Genomic DNA, 12,005 nt, shown 5'->3' on the forward strand with positions numbered 1-12,005 from the left:
TGTCACCAGAGGTCCCAAAAGACAGGCATATGAGCTGAACATTTACATCAGGTAGACAGATTCCTTAGAGAGACCAGTCATGGGAGAACAGAAGGGATATTATGCACAGGGACACAGCTTTGGGGACTGGAGTACAGGAGAGGGAAGGACACAGGGAAGAGTAACTATTAGGAGGAAGGAGAGGGGAGCTGTTGCATTGTGGGAAATTGCAGTCAATGTCATGAGACAAAGTGTACGTGAGTTTCTGTATGAAAAGTGAATTTGTTCTGTAAACTTTCACCCAAATCACAATAAAATTTTTTTTAAAAAATGTTAATTCCTTTACAAAAGATTTTAAAAGAAAACAAAACTAATTGCCAGTCAACTCTGACTCAAGGTGACCTCATGTGTTTTAAAGTAAAACTGTGCTCTATAGGGTTTTTAATGAGTTTTTTTTTGAAAATAGATCACCAGGCTTTTCTTCCAAGATGCCTGCCTCTGGGAGGCCTCAAACTGCCAAACATTTTGTTAGCAGTTGAGCACTTAACAATTGATGCTTCCATAGTGATATCGCCTCAGAAACCCAACGAGGGGTCGCTATGAGTTGGATCTGACTCGAGGGCAGTGCAAAGGTAAAACTCATCTGCCATCAAATTGATTCTGATTCATAATGACCTTAAAGGACAGAGTAGAACTGCCAGAGGGTTCCTAAGGCTATAAAACTTTATGGAAGCAGATAGTCTCATCTTTCTCCTAGAGAGTGGGTGGTGGGTTCGAAGTGCCCATCTTTTGGTTGGCAGCTCAGTGCCTTAACCACAGTGTCAGGAGAGCTCTTTCCAAGGACTAAAGGCCTTTAATTTTATTCTAAAAATATATTTATTACTGTGAATTTTAGAAATTCAAAACTATAAGCAAGGCAGAAAAGATAATCATATAGAACTGGCACAGCTATATAAAACATGGCCAAGTTCTTCATACACATTCAGAATTATACACTACATGTGAAGTTTTGCAAAATGTCCAAACAGTAAACATCCCAACAGTGACATGTGCATAACTATATTTCCTTTAAAGTAATGTGATCTGTCTCTAAAGAGTCACAGTTAACAAGATTTGAAGAGAGCAAGTGATCTCTTATGTAGGAGAGGATATTAGAGAATGAGGGAGATGGTAAATAGATGATTGAATACACCACCCAATCTGTGCCCAGCACCTGCTTCTGTCCCTGAAGACCTGACTAAATGACCTTCAGATGCACTGCTAGCCCTGCAGCTTTCTCATTATCCTGATGAAGATAACAATAATTACCTTGCTTTCAGAATTAATGAGACTGTATTTTTTCAAGAACATGGTTGCTAAGTACTAATTATTATTATTCTAAGCCACTCTCAGAATAAACCTTTTGAAAAAAATAATAATAAAAAAAGATCCGGAGGAGGTAAAGAACTCAAGGGAACAATGAGACAGATGTAAGGGCTTTTCTTAGAGGCAAGAAGGTTAGAGTCATCAGCACTGTGTGTCTTTTAAAAATTTAAACTTTTTCTCTGATGAATAATCATACTTGAAGGGATTTGAAATTCTGTGCTGTTATTTATACCTAAACAGCAAAAAAGAAATGGAAAGAAAATAAAGGAGGGGCATACTTCTTTAGTTTCATGCCATATCTGGCTCAGGAATTCAAATATCTCCCACATTCCCAACGTTCAACTTACGCATGAAATTATACACTGGGTTCTGTGTAATTAAACATTCTTTGTCAGCGAATGCATTTGGGGCTCAGTCTCTTCTTTACAAGCTAGCACCATGATAATAGGGCTTTTTGCTGACATTTGTGTTCCTAAGGAGAGGGATTCAAAGATGTCACACACATTGACCTTGACTTTAAACACTAACTTCCAAAATCTGTTGCCGTTGAATTGATTCTGACTTTTAGTGATGCTAATGGACAGCTTAGAACTGCCCCAGAAGGTTTCCAAGGTTGTAATCTTTACAGGGGAGCTCTGGTAGCATAGTGGCTAAGGCACTTGACTGCTAACCAGAAGGCTGTCGGTTCAAACCCACCAGCCACTCCTCGGAAGGAAGATGCCACTCCTCGGAAGGAAGATGCCACTCCTCGGAAGGAAGATGCCACTCCTCGGAAGGAAGATGCCACTCCTCGGAAGGAAGATGCAGCAATCTACTTCCGTAGTGATACTGCCTCGGAAACCCAAGGAGGGGTCACTATGAGTTGGGGCCAACTTGACGGCACATAACAACAACAACAACAATCTTTACAGAAGCAGACTGCCAAATCTTTCTCCAGTGTTGTTGTTTGTGGGCTTGAACTGCTGACCCTTGGGTTAGTAGCCAAGTGCTTAACCCCTGTGTCACCAGGCTACTAATCCTAACTTGTTGTTGTTGTTGTACTTACTCTTGTATAATTCTTACTAGAACCATCTACTCATAAGAGAATATACTTTGGATGACCTTGCTCTCATTAACTCAAAATTCCATTGTGCTGGTTCACTTCCTTTCCCCTCCCAGTGGAGAACAGATTATAATTATAAGCCCAGTCCCACTAATTATGGACTTTAAATGCTTTTTAAAATGTTCTTTCATTGTTGCCTTCTAGATTTCTGCAGGCTTGCAGAAATGCATTGTGCAGATCAACAATGAACTGCAGAGAGAGCAACGAAAAATTGAATAGAAAAATATTTTACATAACCTTTGGGAAAATACATCTGAAATTATATAAGAATGCATACAAAACTAAACATATATACGTCTCACAATCTATTTTTAATTTATTCATTTCTATAATTTTTCAAAGATTCTGCTTACCATTTTCATCCAGATAGGTCAATAGGATACAGCTTGACTCCGTACCTTCTGCAGCATAATCTAAGGGGATGTTTCCATTAACATCCTGAAGAAGCACATTGGCTCCAGCCTATATGTGGAAAAGGAAAAAAAAATAAAAAGTTATGTATACTGTTAGAAAAAGAGAAAGCACAGTCAAATTTCAAGTCATTCTTAGTTTGGAAACAGAGCCAGAAAATGTATATATTACATTCAATCCTGGAGAATCTCATAGGAAGCTGGAAATTATTATTTTTTTTAAGATAAATATACTAAATAACTTGTGAGACTCTGAAGACTAAAAATGTTCCCTTAATCCTTGCAAGACCTTTGTCCCAGCTATTTCTTCCACTCATCTTGCTAAATCCCACATAATCTAATTGATCCTAAGCCACACCTCCTCTGTGTGGGCCACCCCTATACCTGACTTCTTTCTGACACAACAGAGGTGTTTTATACCTTCCCAGAATTTGAATGGTCAACAATTCTCTGAACAAGATGAACTTTGACTGATTTTATCTAGTTTTCCTGTAAAATCTTTATGCTTCTTATTCTCGCAGAAACTCATCTTTGAGTCATTATCACACAATAATATTTTAATAAAGGCTTGGGCCAATGTCTTTTGAATGGTATTCCCTTTTCAGAAACTATTTTCTAACAAAAAGCACAATCTTTAGGCCTTAATGGATTAACTCTTTGACATTTCTTTATGTTTCAGCTTCAAAAAGCCCTTCATCGACACAGAATCTCTGAGTATGCCATTGCCCTCCTTGACCAGTCTCAGCTTACAGACAATGATAGATGTGCTTTTGCTCTTAAAAATCTTGTCCTATAAATAGTCATTTATGTTCCACGGTCTTTAATGAGCCCCATCAAATCTATCATGCCTTTCTTCCAAGGCCATGGCCTGAACATGTACCCATCGTCCAAGATTTACCATATACCTCCCAATGTCATGCCATTAAACTCAGCTCAGACAAATGAAATGTTCCTCCTATTCCTTTTACTGAATGGTATGTTGTCATGTTAACATAATTCATATAATATCCACATGTGTAATTGTACATAAAATGATAAGTCACATTCATACTTTTATATATTAAATTTTAGGGTTTGTCTTCTGTTATTCTATATATAAAAGCAACTTTTCTATACATGAGCAAATCTCTATATATATATTTGTCAAAGAACTTCTCTAAATATATTTTAAAAGAGGGAACCAAAAAAGGAGGTCAAAGTGGTAAAATATCCCATATTTTCCCTAAAGATAAGTTGTATTGTTTACTCCTCATGTTGAGTGTACCACATTTTGTTTTTCTATACCCATATAAAAATACTTCTGTGTTTGAAGAAAGCAAGTTATATCATTCAGATTCATACTTAGCTAGGGAAAGCATCTAATTTTAAGGCCCTCAAGACTTCTAATTATCTTTTTAATGCTTTTATTTTAGTTTTACTAGTTCAGAATTTTTTTTAAAAACTTGCTTTAGGCATATTCTTAAGATTTTCCCTGCTTTGGTTTCCAACCATAAGAAAATGATTGTATACCTACTCATCTGCTAATTGTTAAAGAATCGATTAACAAGAGACCAAACTACAGAGTGCCATTATCTATTTCAAGATTAATTGTAAAATCTACTCCACCTCACTAACAGGTAAGAGTTTAGTCATGCCCCCCCCCATTAATTAATGTTTCAAATAGAATTCTATCTATGCAACAAGGTACAATAAATATAATTGAGGGTCATGCATTATCAATCACAAAACAGATAAATAGGAAAGCACCTTGGGGTGGAATACGACAGTATGCTTGAAAAGATTATCTCTATTTTTGAAGAAGTAATGACATTTTTTCAACGAAAGCTTGAAACTGAAACATGGGCTCTTTTATTTTACCTGGGCTCTTTTATTGAAATTTCAACCCATTAATATTTCACTCTTCTGTGCTGCTAAATTACCAGGTATTATTCCCTATATTGTACTCCTGGTGGCATAATTGTTTAAGTGCTCATCTGCTACCTGTAAGTCGACAGTTCAAATCTACCAATAGCTCCACAACAGAAAGATGTGGCAGTCTGTTTCTGTAAAGATTACAACCTGGGAAACCTACGCTGCAGTTCTACTCTGTCTTACAGGGTCGCTTTGAGTAGGAATCATCTTGATGGCAATGCTTCCCTGACCACAAATCATATATTATTCTGTGTATTTGTTAAACTATTATAGTTTCTAGCACATATTAGGTACTAAGAAAAGATTTATTGAAGCAAACAGAAAAATATGGTGCCAAAAAATCTACCATAGCTAGCTAAATATCAAAAATTAAGGAATAATTATAGCTTCATTACTTTTTTTCTCATAACAATTCTTTTTAAGGTAAATTGTTTGCCCTTAACATTGCAAATTTCATTTATCTCGTGTAAGATTGCATTATGTAATGTTTTGCCTATGAATCTAAAAGCCAGAGAAAACTGCTTCTGAACTGGTTGATATATGAGTTATATTGTGTCCTTAGATACAAGGAGCAGTTGTTTCTGTGCAGAACATGGAAGTGGAAACTAAACATTAACTATAATTTTATCATGTGTTGGTGCATGCATTTAATTGTATGCACAGTTGTTTTTTTTCAAGAAATGAGAAAAGAGAAATGCAGGAATTGTAGACCAGATTTTCATCTACAGAGTAAATACCCAAACTTTCATTTTTTTAAGATACAGAAATAATATCTTTAGCAATCACTACAAATTTTCTAAAAATTAAATATTTTATAATAATTGAGTGCTGTAATTTATAAAAACATATGGGTTAGGAAGTTGAGTGTCTGTAAACAATAGTGAGAGTGAGTGAAAAAAATATGTACTTTCTCATGATTCAAGATAATCAATTTATATTTGGTACTCATTAATGTCCTCAGCTCTAAGTGTGTGTGTGTGTGTGTGTGTGTGAAATATATCCTTAATTTTACATCCCTACACATAAGCACTAGATGTCAAATTTCTTGTACTGATGATAGTTACTATCCTTTGTCTCAGCTGAAACACAAAATTCTAAATGAAGAAAAATTCCATTGCTAAGAACAGTACAACACAAATGTAAATTGTCTTTGTACAATATAAACTGGAAGGCAAATCAGTTGTGGTGCCACAAAGTTAATCAATCACATCATGCTTAGTTTTCATCATGGAAGTCTACTTAATCAATATTATATATACAAAATCAACAGCACCTCCTCAAATGCATTCTGTACCTGAGGACTGAATAATTCTTATTGTTATTGTTGTTGTTGTTAGGTGCCGTCGAGTCAGCCCCGACCCATAGCAACCCCTCCTTGGGTTTCCAAGGCAGTATCACTACGGAAGTAGGATTGCCCAACCTTCCTTCCGAGGATTCTTATGGGAGCCCTCATATCAACAGCTCTCTAATAATCCAAACTGGAAGGCCATTAACCTTCCAACTTGTCTTAAACTATGTTCCTAGAATATTGAAAAGATAACTCACATGTATTTTTCCAAACAACATAAATTTTACTTATGATCAATTTTATTTATTGCATGTCAGATGACATACCAAATACACACATATTGTCTTTAAATAAATATTTTATTAGTTTATATTACATAACAATTTAATGTCAATAGATATACTTGTCAATTATTTATTTATTAATTATTTTTAGTATATTAATATTGAAATTTTAATGAGTCAATTAGCATTTTAATAAACACCACTTTCATATGCTAAAACTTTTAGTAGCTTTTTATTTTTGCATGTTTTCAAATTTACTGAATATTGCAGGTGTAGTACAAGGAAATCTTTTATTTATACAAATTCACTATTTACATTTTTTTCCTATTTTGTTCTTTTTTTGTGTTGTGCAGTGAATTACTTGGTGTGATTCTTCTAGTCATGACCTTCTGGCTGTGACTCCCACCAAATGACTGGGTAGAACTATGTAAATGTAAGGTGCTTGTGGCCCATCAAGGGCACTGCATAGTTTATAAGTAATGTAAATAAGGGACATGGCACCATTGTGGGGGTGGGACCATGGAATAAGGTGTATAGAACCCTAATGTGGGGAGTGGTTGCTTTTGTCATTTTGCTAGGCTTAAAATGAGCCCACCCAGAGTTGAAAAAGGAGACCTATTATCAAGACAGAGAAGTACCAAGATTGGAGAATGTCCTTGGACCCAAGATCCCTGTGCTAAGATGATGCCAGAGAGACCAGCAGAGAGACTGGTAGAGAGACAGCAGAAGCAGAGGCAGCAGAACCAATAGATTGGCACAAGACAGAGCACAGTATATATTAACATTCCATCAGTTTTTCTAATTATGTCTTGACAGCTATATTTCCCATTTCAGATCCTAATCTAGGTTCACCCATTGCATTTAGTCACCAAGTCTCTTTAGTCTCCTTCAAAGTGGAAAAGTTCCTCAGTACTTTTTAAGACTTTAACATGTTTGAATAGATGTTTTTGTTGTTGGTTGCTGTCCAGTTAGTTCCAACTCATGGAAACCTAAAGTATAACAGAACAGAGTTGCCCAGCCTTGTGCCACCCTCATTATTGTTTCTATGTCTGAGTCCATTGCTGTGGCTATCATGCCCATCCATCTCATAGAAAATTTTCCTTCCTTTCATTGGCCCTCTAGTTTTCTACTACAATCAGAATGTCCTTTTCTAGAGTTTGGGCTTTCCTAATGACGTATCCAAAGTAAAAGAGTTGAAGTCTCGTCATGCTCACTTCTAAGGAACATCTTAGTTGTATTTTTTCAGAGACTGATTTTTCCATTCTTTTGGTAGTCCATTCAATATTTTTCACCAACACCACAGCTCAAAAATATCAATTCTTCTTCTGTCTTCTTTTATATTATCCAATTTTTATATGCATATGAAGTGACTGGAAAGACCATGACTGGGGTCAGATGCACCATAGTCACACAAGTGACATCTTTGCTCTTAAAACTTTAAAGAGGTCTTTTGCAGCAGATCTGCTCAATGCAATATGACATTTGTTTTCTCAACTGATAATTTCATGGACATTGACTGCTGATCCAAGTGTAATGAAATCCTTGACAACTTCAATTCCTTCTCCACTTATCATGATGTTTTTTATAGGTTCAGTTTTCAGGGCTTTTGTTTTCTTCATGTTCAGGTGCAATCCATACTGAAGGCTGTGGTTTTTCAATTTCAGCAATAAGTATTTCAACTAATCTTCATTTTCAGCAAACAAGATTGTGTCATCTTCATATTGCAAGTTGTTAATAAGCCTCCCTCCAATCTCTTCATGTACTCCACCTGCACAGAATATTTATTCAGCATACAGATAGAATAAGTAAGTGAAAAGATATAATACCCTACATGCCTTTTACAATTTTAAACCATGAAGTATCCCCTTGCTTTGTTTGAAATTATGCCTCTTGAACCACGTACAGGTTCTCCATGAACACGCCATGTTGTTGTTGTTGTTTTTTTAAATTCTGATTATTTGCAGGTGTTATCCATAATTTGTTACGATCCACACAGTCAAATGCCTTCATGTAGTTGATAAAACACAGCTAAGTATCTTTCTGGTATTCTCTACTTTCAGGCAATGTCCATCTGATAACAGCAATGATATCCCTCATTCCACATCTCATGTGAATCCAGCTTGAACTGTGTAGTTCCCTATTAGTGTATGGCCATAGTCATTTTTGAATTGTCTTCAGCAGAATTTTACTAGCATGTAATATTAATGATATTACTCAATAATTTCTTTATTCTGTTTGGAATATGTTCCAGTTGGTTGGCCAGATTTCCAGTCGGCTGCCTTCCAAATTTCTTGACATAGCTGAGTAAGCACTTCCATCACTGCATCCATTTGTTGAAGTATTCCATCAAGTCCAGGGCCTTGTTTTTTGGCCAATGTCTTCAGTGGGCCTTGAATTTCTTCCTTCTGTACCACTGGTTCTTTAACACATGTCATCTGAAATGGCTGACCACCGACCAATTATTTTTTGTGCAGTGACTCTGTAGATGTTTTCCATCTTCTTTGATGCTTCCTCAATCATTCAATTTTTACCCATATAACCTTTTAGAATTGCAACTCAAGACTTGAATTTTCTCTTCAATTTTTTCTGCCTGAGAAACTCCAAATATTCTTTTGTTTTCCTAAACGCAGGACTTTGCACATTAGATCGTAATATTTCTTTTTGTTTTCTTGAGCTTCCCTTTGAACTCTTCTGTTCAACAATTTTACTTTATCATTTCTTTTAGTCATGTAAGTGACTCTGAACTTAAGAGCAAGTTTCAAAATTTCCTTTGACACTCATTTTGCTCTTTTCCTTCTCTCCTGTCTTTCAATGATCTCTTACTTTCTTTGTGTATGATGTCTTTGATGTCTTCCCACAACTCTGGTTTTCATCATTAGTGATCAGGACATGAACTTTGTTCTTTATATGACCTCTAAATTCAGGTGGCATTTATTCAAGGTCATATTTGATCTTCATGAACTTGCTTTGATTTTCTTCATCTTCAAGTCAAACTTACATGTGAACAGTTAATGATCTGTGCTTCATGTGGTTTGTAGATTTGTCTTGACGTAGGATATTGGGCTTTTCCATTGTCTTTTTCCACATATACATTCAATTTGATTACTATGTAATCCATCCAGTGAAGTCCACATATATAATTTTCAATTATGTTGTAGGAAAAAAAAAACAATTCCAATGAGTTAGTCAGTGGTTTTGCAGAATTTTATCACATGTTCTCTGGTAGGCTAGTTATTTCATATGATGCCTTTCAAGTTGGGTTTGTCTGATCTTTCCTCACAATGAGATTTTCGGGAGGAATACCACTGAGGAGATGTCATGTTCTTCCAATTACATCAGAAAGCACATGTCCTTTTGTCCACAATTGATGAAGTTGGTTAAAGTGATGCTTAACAGTTTTTTTCACTATAAAGTTGCAACCAAACATCCATGAGTTTCAACTGATATAATTAAACAAATAAATACATGAGTATGTAGGTGAGAAGATAAAGTTCCTTCTTATAATCAGACATCAAGTAATAAATGTGAAGGAAATGATAAAGTTGGAATTTAGCATTCCTTACAGTAGTTATTGATCCTGATGACAATCATCAGTGGATGCTAAAACTAATGAGTAAAAGATGAACAGAGTATTTAACTAGTCTCTAACTATCTCACCACAAAACATTCTATCTTAATATAAAAATGCATACAAACATAAGAAAAATAGAATACAGATCCTATGAGTTGATGTTTTGTGCTTTTAAATTACAGATGGTTTCTTCTGTTTTATAGAAAGTTTTGTATTCATGTGTTAATAGGAAAATGTGATGATTATTTCAAACAAATTATAAAACACATAACCAATTAGTTTATATCAGAAAGCATGATTATATCATTTTGTAAGCTTTACATATATATGCATACATATATAATGGTGGTTCAAACCAAACAGCCACTCTGTGGAAGGGAGACTGGACAATCTACTTCCATATATTTATCACCTCAGAAACCCAATGGGAGTCTCTATGAGTCAGAATTAACTCCATGGCAGTGGGTTTCATTTGGTTATAAACATAAAATAATATAAATAAATAAATAAATAAATAAATATATATATAATACCCATAATTATAAAAATAACACATGGAATTATATTAGATTAGGGATTGGGACAGGTAGGGAATTGTTCAATAACCATGGGAACTGGTCTCTGCTTGGGAGATGACCTAGGTTCTGGCAACCTGAAGGCTAATCCCATCACTTTACTACATGTAATAATTGGTGTAATATAAGAAGAGGTCTTTATATTGGGAACATTTATTTTTTGCTTACTCAGGCTGTCTAACATTAATGATCTCATGTTCCTATATGTATCCCAACAAGGGGAATAAAAGGTTTTAACTTTTAAAATTATTCCAAAATAGAAAATGTAGGCAGTTGTCATTCATGGGTGCAAATGTGACAGGAATGAAGATATTGTTCATGGGGAATTTGTGTATTTTTTAATGCTATGAATTCCTCCTAATTTAGAAACATTCATATTAGGAAATCATGCACTTAATATATTTGTGCAAAGATGAGAAAATGTATTGTTTAAAATTAATTCATTTTAGAGAAATATTGCTTTTAAAAATTGTTCTAAACATTAAATGATGTGATTATAAGAAATTTTAAAATATTAAGATCATAAAATGCATCTATAATCTCTCTACTCATAGGTAACTACTATTCATATTTCAAAGTTTTTTTTTTAATCTGTACAGAGATATGATGTATATATTCAACATATATAGTAAATGAATGGGTTTACTAAAAATAAGTTGAGAATAATATTTATAAAGTTTTATATCCTCATTTTTTATTCAATACTTAATCATGAAAAATTTCTTTCCCATGTCATTAAGTCATGAACTAGCATTACATGACCATAACATATTCAATAATACTTATGTACCAAATTAATTTAACCATGTTATTTTTACACAAATATGCTTTTAATCTTTCACTGTTACATGTAACACTCATAAATATATAATAAGTATATGTGATATATAAATATATACATAAGTGTATATTTACATGTGTAATATATAAGTAAATACATAAGAAACATTTTTTCTTTATCATATAAAAGATTTCCTGGTAGATATTACTATTACATTAAACAGTATATAATTAATTATAAGATGCTTAGTACAGTTTCAGTGCTTTAGAGAAAGATTAAGAGTTTAGTCCATCAACTAGCAACAATTTTTGAAGAATATCCATCTCACTGAATTCTCCCATGAAGAAATCACCTAGTTACTTAGGCCCCAAATAATTAAATTATTATTTATTTACCCCCCTACTTCATCTCTCTTTTACCACCCAATTCAATCAACATATCCTGTCAACACTTTCCTTCAAAGTTTATCACAAATCTGATCCTTCTCACTGTCTCTTCCTTAATACTGAAACTATCACATTTTGTCCAGATTTCTCTAATGGCCTACCAGCTGGTTTGCTTGACTGATAGTTATCACAACCATTACATGACATTAAGCCCTCACACAGAGTCAATTCTTCCAAGCCAGAGAGAGTTTTTTTTTTTTTTTTTTAATTATATTGTGATTTGGGTGACAGTTTACAGAGCACATTTACTTTCCATACAGCAGCTCACATACACTTTGCCTCATAGCATTGAC

General features: G+C 34.4%; 1 protein-coding gene across 1 annotated transcript in view; it reads right to left on the minus strand.

The window, feature by feature from the left end:
• Positions 1-12,005, minus strand: part of MYO16 (myosin XVI) — a 974,663-nt gene that overhangs the window by 772,266 nt on the left and 190,392 nt on the right. The window contains exon 4 of the mRNA XM_007938926.2: positions 2,800-2,908. Within this exon, the coding sequence (XP_007937117.1) occupies positions 2,800-2,908 (109 nt within the window). The remainder of the gene's footprint in view (positions 1-2,799; positions 2,909-12,005) is intronic.

The sequence above is a fragment of the Orycteropus afer genome, unplaced genomic scaffold (assembly GCF_000298275.1).
Source record: "Orycteropus afer afer isolate SDZICR_OR568_19922 unplaced genomic scaffold, OryAfe1.0 scaffold00055, whole genome shotgun sequence".
Taxonomy (NCBI): domain Eukaryota; kingdom Metazoa; phylum Chordata; class Mammalia; order Tubulidentata; family Orycteropodidae; genus Orycteropus; species Orycteropus afer.